Source organism: Neodiprion virginianus, chromosome 4 (assembly GCF_021901495.1).
Source record: "Neodiprion virginianus isolate iyNeoVirg1 chromosome 4, iyNeoVirg1.1, whole genome shotgun sequence".
Taxonomy (NCBI): domain Eukaryota; kingdom Metazoa; phylum Arthropoda; class Insecta; order Hymenoptera; family Diprionidae; genus Neodiprion; species Neodiprion virginianus.
The window spans coordinates 16,332,818-16,348,968 of NC_060880.1; the positions used below are offsets into that span (position 1 = coordinate 16,332,818).

The following is a 16,151-nucleotide window of genomic DNA, read 5'->3' on the forward strand; positions in this document are numbered from 1 at the left end:
TTCGATTTAGTTGGTTTGTCAAAAAGATTTAGTCGATCGAATTCTTTGGTTCGACAAAAACCTTTCTCGTCGCGATCAAGTAAAATATTGATTCGAGCGAACCTTTTGATGTGTTCTTCAAATTAATTCAACTAAATATCATATCATTTGAAGTTACGTATGGTTCCTTCAAATAGCATGTTCATTGACAGAAACAATTAGGTACCTGCTTTAAATAAAATAAGTACATGAATCTAGGGAACAAATTTACATGGATTGAACGTCATACTTTATTGATCTAACCGGAGCTTGTTTTGCGTAACTGGTTGAATCAGTTGCACTAATTTGTTTTACGAGTTAAAAGAAACCTCACATTTTTTGGAACAAGTAGCGAATATATTCATCTTAAACATCAGTATACTAGTACTATATACGGCAACTATAGGTGGTGAACTTTCTCGCTACGGAAATGGCTTCGGAGAGAGTTAAAACCGGGTAGTCGGTTAGGAAATCAGATACAGATAACGTAAGATAAATTTATCATCAGACCTATTACAAACGAAAAAATCTTAATACGAAGCTTCGAATGTTCGAAATTGATATTGAGGACAATTTAACAAAAACTATTGTCATATGTTCATTATATACTTCTACGTATACAGCACGATAAGTTTTCGGGTCTTACTCATGAAATATTAAGTAAATCCCACGGAGTTTTAAGTCAACAGAATTATAAATGATATCATTCCAAGAATGCGTTTTCTGCGCTTAAATATTGAATCAATCATTGAACTCTTGACTCAACGAATCATGATTTAGAACAAGCCTAATTTGTACTAATACAACAATTTTATACTTTTGAAGCAAAAGATTGAGGTGCGTTCAATCAAATTTTTAGTCATTTCAATAACACATTTTCTTGATACAAAATTCGCACTATCGCAAGAAACTAGCGCCATGTTATCTTGAATAAAATAATAACATGATCATTCAAAGGCTTGATTCAATTCTATATTAAGTTGTCACAACTATTTCGTTGGACAAAAGTATTTTGTTGAATTAAGTAAGTATTATGTTCACCGCATTTGACTATAGCATTTAGTTGAATCAAATGAATGTCACCCGACTCAAATAATTTTCATCTTTTTTGATTTTAATCTTTCCCTCCGTGCAGGTATAATATATATCGTACACGTCATCACGAATTTTACCTCCACGAGAGTTTTTCCAACAGCGAAACGATCCGTGCGCCTGATTCAGGCAACCGAATCTTTTCGCTGTTATAAAAACTCACGGTATGGGTATATAATTGAATATTATATGTATGTGCGTGTGTAGCATATAATGACATGATATATCGTAATACACAGAACTCATTTCGGTAACGATAAAAACAGAATGAAAGCGAGATTAGCAAAAAAATAAATTTAGAAAAGGAATAAGCATTAAAAACGGGAAAAAATTTCAAGGTCCTTGATTGCTTAAAAGTTCTTGAAACGAATGGTATGCGATCGTTTGCTTGATTTGTTTTTTTCTTCTTCACCGTCGTGAAGAATAATTAATGTGACAAATGAACATACAACAAGAGAGACGAAGTACTGAGGTTACATGATACACGACATCACGTATCTATGTGCTTCTTCGCTCTTTTAGATTACTCGTCTATATCTGCGGAAAAATTTGTAACGGCAGTTCAGTGATAATTTTCTCTTTCTCAAACCGCTGCGGCATTTACAGCTTGCCGTACATCCCATCTTACATTCTAGATAAAAAGTAGAGAATGCGAGGAGTTTTGAAAAATGCTATATACTTATATAGTGTTTACAATCGTTCGTTTAATAGCTCATTCATGAGATGAATAATTATTACACTCAAATAAATTGTAGTCTTTTGAAAAATTACTAAAAAAATAAACAAAAAAAAAACAAATGCGAACAACCAAACAAGAGTAACAACAACAAACTAATATTAGTAACTTGTCTCAGACCAATATGATATACATAGAATAATAAATTTATAAAAATGAATGATTGAAAAAAAAAATAGGAAACTTATAATAACGCATTGGAATGACATCTAAAATTGCCTTCCTGTGCAGTTGTCGTGAAGAGCGCCTGATTAATTCAATTATAATTTCTAGTTCATCTCATTAGTTAATCGATTAATTATCTTTCTTTTGTAGGACGCGAGGATATCTTCGACCCATCTTCGTTTACCCGCACCATCCAACATCATGCAGGCGTCTGCATTATTACAGATACGAACGAATGTAGGGTTGTTTTTGTGTTGCAAAGTGTCGATGCGTTGGGATACTCGCCGCGGTAGGACCGCGTGATTCTTTGATTATTATTCGCTGCTCTCCTGAAGAGCGACAAGCATCTCCAAAGTCTTGGTAACTTTCCTGGCTACAACATGACCGCAGTCCTCGACTTCGTGCTGCTGGACGACTTTGGCCTCGTCCTCGGTTTCGTCTTCCTCCTTTTGCCCCGACGACCTCTGCTGGCCACCGTCTCCGAAATCCTTGCCTTCGTCCTGCAGCCTCGGTTTCAACTCTTCGATCAACGGCGATGCTCCGACCCTTAAAACGTCCTCCTCACCACCACTGGTTCCAAACATCTCGAACTTCCTCCCGCATCCCAAAAGCCTGTCCTGCTCGTTCATTGCGGCCTCCGTTTCCCGGTGATCCTCCTCCGTGAAGCCACGGAATTGACGGGTCGTTTGTATCGTAGCTGCAGCTGCATCCTGTATCTCGTCGAAGAAGAAAGGTTCGTTAAAATGTACCCAAACATTATTTTTCACGTGTCTCGAGATTCATACTGGCAATTTTCCTGGCCTGGTTGCAGAGAGAATTGCAGATAGGAGACTGTGCGGAAGCTCTGATACAAGTGATTGCCGCTGCATGTTATTGGGTTGGGTAATATATTGCTTACGTCCATTCTCCACGTGACGTAACTCATTCGATCATAGCAAAGCCAATCGAGCAATTGTTAAACTGATTTGTCGGTCTGTTTAATGAATCGATAGAAAAAAAATGGTCCAAGGGAGAAGGTGATTGCACTGAAATCTGATTCGATGGACGAAAGATTGTGTCCAGTGGAAAATGGGCATGGAAAGCTAATACGACCCGAAAACATTGAAGCGTTATTACGTATACCACGGTTTCACCGTACAGCACAAGTGGTAAAATTTCAGAATAAGGTCCACATAGTCCCACTAACACAGTAAAACGAATTGCATATTCATCGGTTGACATTGTCGTGACCAAACTTTTATACCTGCACAGAGGCATTAGACATACGGTGAATAAGTCATGGGCACTGTGGACTAAGTGATGAGCCATTCTATATCGGTGTATCACTGTCCGTTCCCATACGAGATACATATAACCTCCCGAAATGTGCACGCCTGCATTTTAACCTACCTCCGCATAGTCGTGGACGTCAAAGTCTTGCGCCGGCATTTTACCCCGAGCCATGGCCTCCCTGGACTTGTCCATCAGGGCGCTTGCCGATTTTTTGGCCCGCTCTCTCTGCTCGGGGGTTTTCGGCGCGTTCACGTTTCTCGTGATTCTAGCCCTCAGTGCGGCATCCATGTCGGGGAATTCAACCTCCTGAGAAAGATTCGTCGCGAAGTCACCGTCACCGGAATAACGATTTGATGTCCGTTGATCGGCCGATCCCACGTTTGTTTCTCCCGTCTCCAACGGCGTCAGACACTTGTTTGTTTCGAAGATACTTGCGGCCGACTTCAGGTCGTCCAATTCGCCCCGGAAATCCTCGCGCTCTTCCAGCGAGAGCTTTTCCCCAGTCTCTCGGATCAGCGTGGATATGCAGCTGTCCAACAGTGGCGACGGCTTCGCCGTTTGCCTCCGGGTTTCCCTCACGACGTGTCTTCTGCACCTCTCGGCCACGCTCTCGAAGCTCTCGTTAGCTCCTCGAGGCACCTCCGGGTCCCCGCCCCCAGCCTCCACGATCTGCAACTTTTTTCGGCTGACTTCAGGGCCTTCGATTTCGTGCGCACGTTTACCGCCCCCCGTCTGCTTCACCTCGAAGTGATTGGGGGCTGGGTCTTCCGGACCCCTGACCACCAGCGAGCCCATCGCTGAAGTCAAGGACTCTTCTTCCCGCTGCTTCAGGATCTTCCTTACCCTCTGCTTCCGCTCCTTGGTGTTCCACCATTGCCCCGTTTCTTCTCGAGACTTCGAATCATTCGTTTCCTCGCTCCGTTTACTCTCGCCCCCCCAACATCTGACTACTTCACCGTTTTTGTAGACGGTACCGTTTTCTTCTGTGAACTTCCTGATGCCTTCGCAGAACTCCTTCATCTCCTCTCGCACCGAACTCAGCTGCGAGCTAATGTGATTCTCCGACGTTGACAGTGGTTCCTCAGACGATTCATCGCCCTCGGCAGAAACTAGAAGATCAGATCAAAATCTGAGGATACAGCATCACAGTAAATATAATTTTCTCTTAGCCCTATAGTACCATTTCTCATATCCTCAACCAGAACGCAGTCCTTTTTTACGGATACGGGCGACCTGACAACGTTGTTATCACCCTCAACCGGCCGCAGAATCTCCTTTCCTAAATCGGTGCCGAGGACACAGTCAGAGTCTGGCGAACAAGCCTGGTCTACTCTGTGCGTCCTGTTGTCTAGGACACGTCGGGCCAACCGCTTTCTTTCCAGGTCACCAGCACCATGTTCCTTTATCTCCGTCATATCTTCAATTAGTCTCGGAGGTTTCCCTGGTGCGCGAATCTGCAGGTAAATTCATTGTATTTTTTATTATTTCGAACGAGTTTAGGCGTTCGCGGTCCAAAGCTCACCTCGGCTTTCCAAGGTAGAAGAAGCTCCTTGATCTGTTCATCCGAAGCCTTCCTTTCGGAGTCTACCAACAAAGCTTGACTTCCCGATCTCTGGGACTCGCACACTCCCGACAAATCTTCGACGTAGTGATCCCGTTCATCTTCGTTTTCATAGTCGCTCGACGAAGACGGAGACGGAGACGAAGACACTGCCTTCACCCTATCTTCTACCTCCAGCTGGAAAATCAGCATGGAATCAAAATCACTGGTGAGTATAATATTAACTTGCGTCCTTGTCAGGGTTTTAAATTTCACCAACTCACCAGTTCCGACGAAACTCTGCAGTCGGTACAGCCTTTGGCCGCCTCGACGTTTTCCGACTGTTCCTTTTCCTCCTTTTCAGCAGCCGCCACTGCCTCGAAGTGCTTTTTTCTGCTCAGCAAAGCTAACGGTTCGGAGTGCAATTTCCAACATTCAAATCACCATTTTACATGTCTGTGTCGATATTACAAGTTACCTGCAACACTATCGTTGATCTTTTTCTGTTCCGCCTGGATCCATCGGTTCCTTTCGGCAATTTCTTCCTCCGGTCCGCCGCGCATCCTAAATAAAATAAAAATCGGCTTGACCGACAATTCAGACAGGTCCGCGCTGCCAACTTACCAAGCTTCGGCGCAAGCTCGGTCCCGCGGAAATACCGGGCGGTCATCGAGGTAGGTTAACTTCTTACACTTCAGGGTCATAGTTTTTCGGTACATTTTTATAGACTTTATCACCGGGTTTCCGGTCAGCGTGACTACTCGAAGGCTCTTCATCGCTCCGAGAACCTGTATGGATAACGAGAGTCACGGTTAAACGATAAAACGATCTAGTGTCGAGAGTTTAACACTCGCCTCGACCACCTCGAAGGATTCGATCCGATTGTGCGACAAGTCGAGAATCGTGACGTGGTCCAAATCTTTAAGGTGTTCGAAGTCGGCTGTTTCGCGGAGGTAGTTGTGAGACAGATGAAGCGTCTTCAGGTTCCTCAAGCTGTCTGAAAGGTAAAACGGTCGGGAATTGAACAAATTTATCGAACGCTCGACGGGAATCCGACTCACCGAGGTTCTCGATCATCCTTATGCTGTTGTGAGCGAGATTCAGAGTGTCCAGCTTCGGTAGGCACTCCAAATTCTCGATCTTGCTGATCAAGTTGTGATGCAGGAAGAGGCACCTCAGTTCACCTTGGTTATCGAGATTCGCTATCTCCCGGATACCGTTGCTTTCAAGCCACAAACACTTCAGGCCAGTGTAACGTTCGAGACTCTCAATGAACGAAAACCCTAATAAACCGTGGTTTTCAATATCAATCTTGCACTAAACGGTATCCAACGACAGTGATTGCCATCATTTCGTCTCACCTTTGAAGTGGAGGTAGAGTACGTCGTTCAGATAAGGGGTCTGGTACAAATTGTTTTCCTTGCAGTGTTTAAGGATGAATTCCTCGGTCATTCTAAGGACAGAGTTGAAACGATTTCCTTTAGAACAGTCCTGCGTAATTGAATCGGCATCGTTACGTCACCTTGTGCCGTGCTTCTTCTCGTCGTAATCGTACGTTTTTCCTTTGATAAAGTTTTCCGGCGGCTTCCTCATCAGTTCCTCGTATATCGACTCTTCGGAATCGGAGCCGTCCGATCCAAAGCTTGCCAAATCTGCGTAAATCGCGTTTCCCCGGGCGATTTTTTCCTCTGCGAATTCCTCCTCTCCCGTTTCACCGGTTATTGACTCCACCGGATTCTCCGCGGCCCTTAATCTTCTCAGTTTCTCCACTGCCTCCGATTTTGTAAACGGCATCTCAAGCTCACCGTCGTTACAAACCTCCTCCAACGAGTCGTCCGAGCCGCTACTTATCACGCGCTCCGATTCGTCATCCCCCGGGTGAAACTCGGCCTTGACAGCGTCCAAGGCATCGTCCCGTTCCTGTTCGATCCTCCTCTTCGCCTCCGCGATTTCCGCCAACCTTTGCGCGACGTCATCTTCGTCCTGCGGCCCGCTATCTTCTGTCATTTTTGATAATTCGATCAGACTGGTCTCCGCCTTCTTGGATATCACCACGTTAGCTTTGTCCACACCCTCGAGGATGTCTCTCAAACTCTCCAAGACCTTGTCCGGGTCATCCCTACCCGCATCTCCCAACCTTTTTGATAACTCTGCATCGATGTCGCTGAGGTCATTGAAGCGTGGTTCAACCGCCTCGACCTGGACATGAATTGTTTTATTAACTTGAGTGAGCAAAAGGGAAGGCCAGAAGCTGCTGAATTGTATTGTAACCTGAATTATCCGGAACAACGATCCTTGCTTGATTTCAAGCACCACGTAGATGGCGCAAGTATAACTATAAACCCTGCGAATGTATAGTGTACACGTATTTTCCTCATACCATTTTTACACCTATTGTAATTGTGCGTTTCAATAGTCGGGTATATAAGTTGAATTTTCAATTCAAATTGTATTCGTTGCATAAAACTATTGACGAGTATGTTCGTACGCAGCTGGTGTCAGTCGGTGAAGATGTGCCAATGTACCATTATTACAGTTAAAACTCTGCGAAAACTTCACCCCAAGGATACTCGTTTCCTTTACATCACAATGTGGTCTTTACTTCGAATGCTGATTTAAACAATTTTGAATACCCACCGGTTCTCGCTCGTTTCCTGACCCGCGAGTTTCCACTTCAGCCGGCTGACTCATGGGACGAAGTCTGACCAGTCAATGAAAAGTGATCGAATGCATAGAGCTCATGAGTTGCGGCGAACAGCAGAGGCGTGTGTTGGGCACTTACGTCTTGGCTGTTTATACCTTCGTTCGAAACACGGCGACAGGGTAAATTTGACAAGCAACTTTTGCGACAGGGTCAAGTCTCTACGTTACTGATCCACGAAGAAAACAGAGGACTGTTACCGTGGCGACGCGTTTCGGTTATATTCTTCACGACGCGGTCGTTTGGTCGATCGAATGGAGCGAGTCATATCATACGCGTGCATTTGGTGCAGCTTGTCGGTATCACGGGATCAATAAATGGTGATGGTACCTGAGGTCGAGCGGCCGCTCTGTACCTTATACGTGCCATGGTTTATACTTGGAAATTTGAAATTGATTGGATTCTCGATTCCTCCTCGACTTCGAGATCTGACAATGATGGACCAGTCCACGTACGCCGGTCGGCCAGACTGTCTCCGGGTTTTTAACAGGTCGCATTTCAATGCCCGGCTAGTTTAAAGGAATCGGTTAGAATCTGCCGATTCCTCATTCAAAGTGGATTTAAATCCGATACCGCCCCCGAAGATTTGGCACGCGTTGCTCGCCGCGTCCTGAATAGAAAAACTAAACGGAGGCCACCCACCATTCGCGCATGACACACGATTTGATTTTCAAAGTAGCCCTCTGCAGCTCTGCCGTGCCGTGTGCTGTGCCTGCCTGCCTGAATCCTGAAGATGGCGCATATCTCATCACTTACATAATCGATTCCTGATCAAAATCTATTCGCCAAAGTTAAAGGGGGCTCCTCGGTCACGCTCGACCATATTGCATAGTACGTTGTATATCATCTCGGCATTTAAATGCCCTCGAATACACCGTATAATCGGCATTTGTACCTGCCGGTAAGAGAAAAAAAGGAAAAATGAATTAGAATAACACCACTCTCAACTGCCGTCTCGAAGAGGATCTCACGGTGCGCGGTTGAGAAAATTTATCGAATCGAACTTAATTATCACCACGTTATGCACGTTTTACGAATCCTGCACAATTCATCCGCATCCTTGCGCCGGTGTAGCGAAAAAAAAAGGACCCTTTACTACGGGGCTTGCCGATAGATGCTGCCTCTGCGAGGTCAGGGTCATGGATCAAGAAGCTTCACGTTCAGCTATAGTTGAATAATCAGCGTCGATCTGCTACCGACGAATATCAGGACGGAATTTAGCGAATTCAGGTTCTCCGGTTTGCCGTTGTGTATTCGCATGGAATAATACAGTTGGTCCCGCAAAAACGGGGCTTCGATATTCACCCAGGTCACCGTCTGACGTGTCGCGTGTTTCCCGTTTCGCGCATCGAATTGCGCAAAGCGGTACCGCGGTTCGCCCTAAAAATTTCAATACCAAAAATCCGGACTGATTTACTCGCCCGTGTTCACCCGGGACGAAATTTACAAATTGCCGCATTGCCGAGGCTGGTATAACTTCCCGGCTGTGATCTTCGCACATCCGTGATATTCGCGGTGGCGGAATAAGGCTGATACATCAATTCTGACGCGGGAAGGCAGTCGGTCGAAATAACGCTTTTATACCCACACCTACTACTGTAACTCGACGGGGATTCTTCTGTCTCTCATCTTTTGACAAACATCCGCTCGCCCGATGGCTTGTGCTTTTTAAATTGCAAATTATCAAGATGTATACATACCTGGGCATGTATCGCACATCTTCAGATCCGACCCAATTATAATATTCAATACACCTGCGAGGGAGAGACTATAATCTCCACATCCGCGTGTAACCGGACTATATTTCGGTATAAATTCCCATCGCCTGTTGTAGAATATAATCGCTACGTGTATCGTGGCTGTCGAAAATTGGCTCGAACGTTGGAAAATTTTCGTACGCGAACCGATCCTATCCCCGTATCACAACCCCCTGACTATTTGGCATCGATATTTTTCTCAACCATCGAAACGAAGCGCTTAGACGCCATGCCGACTCTGGAACGAATCTATAAACTAGGTCTGGATTATGATCGCGGTGAAATTCAATCGTAAAACCTTTTTCCGAGGCACAATTCAGAGCAAGCCTATCACGCTGAATACCCGCGTTTCGTGCAACCTATAACGCAAATGTGTGTACTGCAGCCATTATCGCGCTGTGTTTACTTCCGTGAGTGTGTTTGCGTCTGTGAATCGGTTTTCTACTTTGAACTTGGATTTGGGCTTCTGTTTAATTAAACGCCCCGTCGATACGCATCACGACCTAGCCTTCCGCTTTCTTCAAACCCCCTCGTCTATGATATTCGGAATTTCATCGTCCTTGTGACTCTTGTCTATGCATACTTGCGCACTTAATAATCTACCGAGAAACAAACCGGCGCGGTTCCGACGCACGATAATTCGAGACGACGAATCAAAAGGCAAATCAGCTGAAATTCCGACGTCCCTTACGCCTTATATCTATTTTCTTTTTACATACCCATACATATGGGTATAGATGCACCGTGCATCCGGTATCCGATTTCCATGTCCTCGCGGCTTCTTCGCTGATTTTCTTCGCTCGCTTCGCTGCTGCACCTCGTGCTTCTGCATAGATTTTCCTATTTATTCAAATTTCAGGAAAAATGAGGCGCCGGTTGGATCGCTCAGCTTATGGTATATATGTATATGTATTACAGACCCTGACGGTTCTTGGCATGCTGTTTAGACCGTTCGCTACGGACGCATCGATGCGTCAGGAATATCGAATAGAAATAGGTCTATGAGACGGATCCTTCGCCGGTACCCTCGCACACAGATTCGTACATCCGGTCTGCCGGAAGTGGAAGACCTTAGAAATCCGACGATTTATCACCGTGAAAATTGACCGCTTGTGAACAGTTCAATCTTATTGATGGAGCTTCGGCGTTGATACCAGACAGCACGAAAAGCTGTCCGTTAACTTCTCGCGAGCTCAGCAATAAGCGTATGGGAAGCTACCTGAAGTTCCTCACCGTAGAGCCTATGTCCTGAATTGCGAGCTTCCCTGGAGCTCTCCGGAGGCGTGCCAAAAACTTCCAGTAAGCTGTGCAGAAGCTCTGTGTAAGCTATTCTACAAAGCTTCAAGAGAGCATCGTCGGAACGTATAAATAGCTAAACAAACCGCCTTATGAAAATGCTCAAAATTCAAGTTCTTGACATTTGAGATGGCGATAAAACCCTCAAATGTACTCAAAGATTTACGGATGAATATTTATACAATTCGAATTTTGAAAAGAATAAATGGACGTTACGTTTGCGTCGGCTTGTAGTATTAACATGAAAAAGAATTGTAGTCAGATAAAAAAATCAAAGTGATGACAGACATATTACAGGTAGGTGAGATTTATAAATATCTCACAGTATTGTCGGAGGAACTCTGTAGGAGCTTTCTGCGAGCTATGCACGCGGAGTTAAAAATGTGCTCAAAAGTTGCTCAAACCTGTTAAAAATGAGCTCGCCCGGAACTTGTTTCGCCGAGAGCAAAATAACTTCGCTAGGAGCTTCGTCGGAGCTTTGTACCGTTCGGGATGGCTCGTGATCCGATGATCATTTGTTATATAGTGAGCTTAATTTTTTAATCGTCCAATTGCGAACGACGTCAGCGACGAGTTGTCGTCGAGTGGACGCGTGCAGGTAGCCCGGAATAATAAGCGTAATGCTATTCCTAGGTGAAATGCATCGCGTTTAATTCAATCAAATGCACGCTTACTTCTGATGTGCCCGAGGTCATTGTTGCTGGATGTAAGAAACGATCAGTTCGCCTGCTCGCTACGTTCGATTCGAATCGACTCGGATATGACTCGTCGTGCGCGCTCGCTATAGAAGCGCCGCAGGAAGTTAAAATGCTATTCTAATTTATGTGGAAAGTCCACTTATGCATGTACAATTTATATTGTTACAACGCTCTATCGGCATTGAATCAATGAAATATGAGATATATATGAATCGTAAGTCTCAGGGACAGTATTCATTTCAATGTCAATTATTTATAAATTTTCCTCAACGACACAGCGCGACACGCTGCTCGGCCCTTAGATTTCCATCCCGAGGCATTCAGGCCAGGATTGACCCTTGCAAATGCAGCTCTGTACATCGGCAGAAATCGACTTACACCGTGCGACGTGGAATTATCATTTCGCGAGATGATCAGCATCACTTTAGAAAGCACAACGAGTGTATCGAGGATCTTGCACTTTGTATGCACCCTGCTGCATGTATTTATGCATATCGCCTTAGTATATTATTATCATGTTCAAGGTGATTTCTTTCTTCATTCCGTATATCTTACATTGTACGATCACTTTGTTTCGATCCGTTAGTCGAATGTGCAATTCTTCAACTTCGCACAACTTTAAGAATCTTGCTCTCTCTGTCCACGATCTTTGGACGACTCTGGCTGACGACAATTAGCCAATACAGTGCGCATCGTCGAGATGAAAAATCTGGGAAAAAATTCGTCCAACAGGGTCGTGCGAAAAAGTTGTGACGTACGAGGATGACGCGGTTGAATTTCATCTACCATTGATATACATATATATGTATGTATGTATATATATATATATATATTTATGGATACATTGGAAATCGACTGACCGACGCGTCGTCCCGGGCAGCTTCCGCTTGCGTTTTCATATACATATTACGTCGCCATTCCGTTGCGCGGATCGCATCCAGATAGATCTTCCATGTTTCAAACCTTTCGGTATATCTATACAGCAATCGTGCGCACACACACACACACACACACACACACACACAAACAGGTGTGTATATATATATATATACACATATATATATATATATATATTGGAAATATTAGATTAGAATTCCGTAAACAATGCATTACAATACCATACACACGCAGATATTTAATATTGTAATGCACTGTTTACGGAATTCTAACCGTATTTAAATATATATATGCGTATCCTTCTTCGCGTGGCTGCATACTTATAGCTGTACCTAACGTAGCTACTTTGGTATATGCACTGTTTGAAATTCGATCCCGTACGCAAGATATAAATGATACTGTACCATCAAATATTTAACGAAATATTTACCTTCCTTTTTTTTCACATCATTCTTTCATCCCCGAATCTCTGCAACGTCCGTCTGTCACTATTTCTTTCACGCCTTCTGTTCACGATTCTGTTCAATTTCACCATCATTCTCAACAATTTTCACTTCGAATCCTATAATGTAGTTTCGAACATGATGAAATTCAATTTTTAACAGACTTTGAGTTATTTTATTCTGTATACACTACAAGCGAGAATTAGCAGAGAAATGAGAAGAAAAAAATTTGCGATATAGTAAACAAAATCTCAAATTTTCTTTTTTGTACGTTGATCCAAAGGTCTCGTAAAAAAATCCACTCGTTCAATTAGCATAATCAGAATTCGATCTAATCGAAGATCTGTGCATTTGTTTTGTACTCTTTTCTCTTCCTTTTGTTCACGAGTGAAAATTACAGTTATTTCTAATCTCTTTCTATACCTTCGCTATAATGAGATTCTCCTGTAACGGTACATTGTTTTTATCAAATTCAACCCAGATCGATGAAATGGCGTAGTTGCATCTTTTAATACACCGTTGATCGTTCAATAATACCGTTATAAAATTCCCCAAGAGAGAAATGAAGAGGCAAAATGGCAACGAAAAATAAAAAAATTCGGGGAAATGCCGCCGCGAAGAAAGTCACAGTCGTATCCGCATGTTTATGCTTAGCGAAGTTGATCCTTGTTTCCTTGTACCCCTTATCACGATCGCAGGATGCCTGTTTACCAATCTGGACCGTTTTACTTTCGTGGAAGTTCCCCGCTCTTTTTTTCGTACAAGCGTCGCGAACTTATCGGGGACACAGTCTGGAGCTTTCTTTTTCATAGAATTGTTGTTTCCAAAGAGTATTTACCGATTATACCTATTTGAATAATGTAAGAAGTAAACATTCGCGACATAATTTCCAAACCGTTGCGCGAATTTCCGCGGATTGTTAAACTGTATACAGGTAGTCGTATTCAATAGTCACTCGTAGATATTATCACATTGGTACAATTTCTCCGTCTGACGTCTGTAATGGCTTGCGTAATTCTCAGCTGTCACATATGCAACGGCTCAAATTATAGCTAACATCTTTCCCGCATTATCTATTAGGTATTAGCTAAAAGAAGGAGAGAGAGAAAAAAGAAACAAAAAAAAAACGAACAGTTCATTGTCAATTATTTTTACTACCTGTAATTGCGGCTATGAAATTTATTCGTGCAACAACTGTCGGAATTCTATTTCGTTGAGTAGACAAAACGTTGAAAATATTCTAGAAAATTCGAACGAATCGAAATGCTTACAAAATCGAAAAAGAAATGACCATGGAAAAGAGGGGTGAGGGATAAATAACGGTTCGATTGAAATTCTGATTCATCCGCATCAGCATCAGCACGCGATGTTCCGTAATCTTATATATATGTATACATATGTGTGTGTGTGTGTGTGTGTATATATATATATATATTTACTCAACTAGCTTTAGGGTACATGGATACGTACACGTATGCAATTGAATGCTTTTGCAGCCGAGTATAACATGCAGCAATAACAAAGTATCACGCTCAATAAATTCTTCCGGGTATTTCAAAGCACTGGTTTAAATAGTTCGGGCCGTGTGGTAAAATAATTTTTCGTTTTTCTCAATACAATCACCTGCTGTATAATTTTCTTTCAATATATGTGTGAAAAATCCGGGTGTGCGGTCATACACACGGATAGATGGATGTGTGTACGTATTAGAGAACGGTACGATACATCGCTATATGTATATATATATATATAAATATACATATATATGTATAACAAGATAAATTCATCGTGAAAAGAAAAAATTACCATTGTAAAAAACGCGGCTGGATACCTACCCAGATACAAATCTTTTCGATACCTAAGAATAGCGGTACTTTCTTTTGTTTCTGTGACGACGACGCCTCCATTTTAGCGGTGCAAACAATTTTCACAGGTACATACAAACATATGTTGTATACATGTATATGTATAACGTACGTATAATGCTCATGGACTCGCGGATATCATTGCTAAAAATGATCCACGTTACAGGCTGAAATCGATTCCGCGTTATTGCGTCACGAACGGAAATAAAGCGTATAGAAAATTCGTCCGAGTAGTGTGCTTCGGTGGTATTTTTTTTTATACGGGCAGCTTCAATAACACTTGACACAAAGACTATTGTAAAAACGTGCTTCTCGTCACAAAAAACCGTAGGGCAAGGTAATACACAAGGAGCTGAACTTAGTAGCATAACAATTCTAACGCCAGATGACGACACTACATTTTACAGATGAAAGATTAGATACAGTGATGTATCTTTTGTGTAGCACATATAAATGAGAAATTCAACAACGCGGTCCGCAGAAACCGATTATGTAGAATAGATGGTGGGACACGTGCCGAAGACCGAGCGTTCAAATTTTTTGGCGGGAAGACTTTTTCGTCTTTCAATTTTTTCACATGGAATTTCGGACTTTTCTGTCACGTGTCCTGCGCTTTACCCACGGATTAGTAGAAGGAAGACAACACTCTGCGACAAAACTTGTCCGAAGTTTTGAGGTAACGTAAGAAAAATTGTCCGGATTCGATTTAAGCGCCCCTTACGGAAACAAGTGAAATTTTCGCTGTGATGTGTAAAAAAAGAAGGGCGGTGATCGTAACCTACAAACCTCCGTGCTGTAAACGTACTCCGCAAATTCGTAAAATATGCATTTGAAGTGAGTGAAAACCAGTGAATACCAAGCAATTACTTTTCCAGTCTCAATCGACATTAGACCAGAGGAAAAGCTAGCTAACGACGACGCGTAAGGTCATAGGGGCAAGGGGGGGAGAGCGTTATACGGGTTTACACCGCAAGAGGCGCTTAAGTCGCATCTTGACTATTCCTCTTACGTTGCCCCAAAAACTGGACCAGCTTTTTAACCCAGCGCTGGTTTTAGCGAGGAAATGAGGAAAAAGAAAAAAAATAAAAAATAGGAGGATAAATCAATTCGGATTTGATGATCGAGTACCACCAACCCTGTGTAATATAATTCCCTGATTATCCTCACAACCTGCGTTCAAATTATACGTACAGAATGAAATCCTGACCGCATGATCTGTCGCCTACAATCGAACCGTCATAAAAATTAGACGACAATTCGCGACGAGATATATTACCTGAAAATTTTTTACATTTGTTGGTGTTGAGCGCAACTGCATGCCTGCGACAATTGTGGCAATTTTTTTAGTCATTTTTTTTTGTCGGTTGGTCGGATTATAGCGTGTGAGCATTAAACTTTAAGCACACGACGGATCATGCAGTCGTTAAGAATTCACTCTGCGTATACGAGTTAGTCTATCAATTCTAGACGCCGTATCCAGCCGCCCCCCCTCAGATCTTCTCGCAAATTTTTTATCCCAAGGTCTTTATCGTAAACAGCATTCCAAATTTAGCAGATTTATTTTCCTTTTATACTCGAATTTATTGTATAGGGGATTCCATATAGTTTTATAATTCTTGTTTTGTTGAATTTTTTCTGCGTACTTTTGCCACTATAAAATTTTTCTCAAAA

At 42.9% G+C, this 16,151-nt stretch overlaps 1 protein-coding gene across 1 annotated transcript; it reads right to left on the minus strand.

Moving 5' to 3' along the window:
* Positions 1-1,915: 1,915 nt before the first annotated feature.
* On the minus strand, positions 1,916-7,474 carry LOC124304041 (uncharacterized). The gene is made up of 12 exons (XM_046761981.1): positions 7,461-7,474; positions 6,346-7,022; positions 6,185-6,276; positions 5,885-6,106; positions 5,678-5,820; positions 5,448-5,611; positions 5,302-5,387; positions 5,108-5,229; positions 4,806-5,021; positions 4,464-4,737; positions 3,401-4,392; positions 1,916-2,727 (listed from the first exon to the last, which is right to left on the minus strand). Exons 2-12 carry the CDS (start codon positions 6,828-6,830, stop codon positions 2,326-2,328), a joined length of 3,198 nt encoding a protein of 1,065 aa, XP_046617937.1. The 5' UTR covers positions 6,831-7,022; positions 7,461-7,474; the 3' UTR covers positions 1,916-2,325.
* Between the last annotated feature and the right edge of the window lie 8,677 nt (positions 7,475-16,151).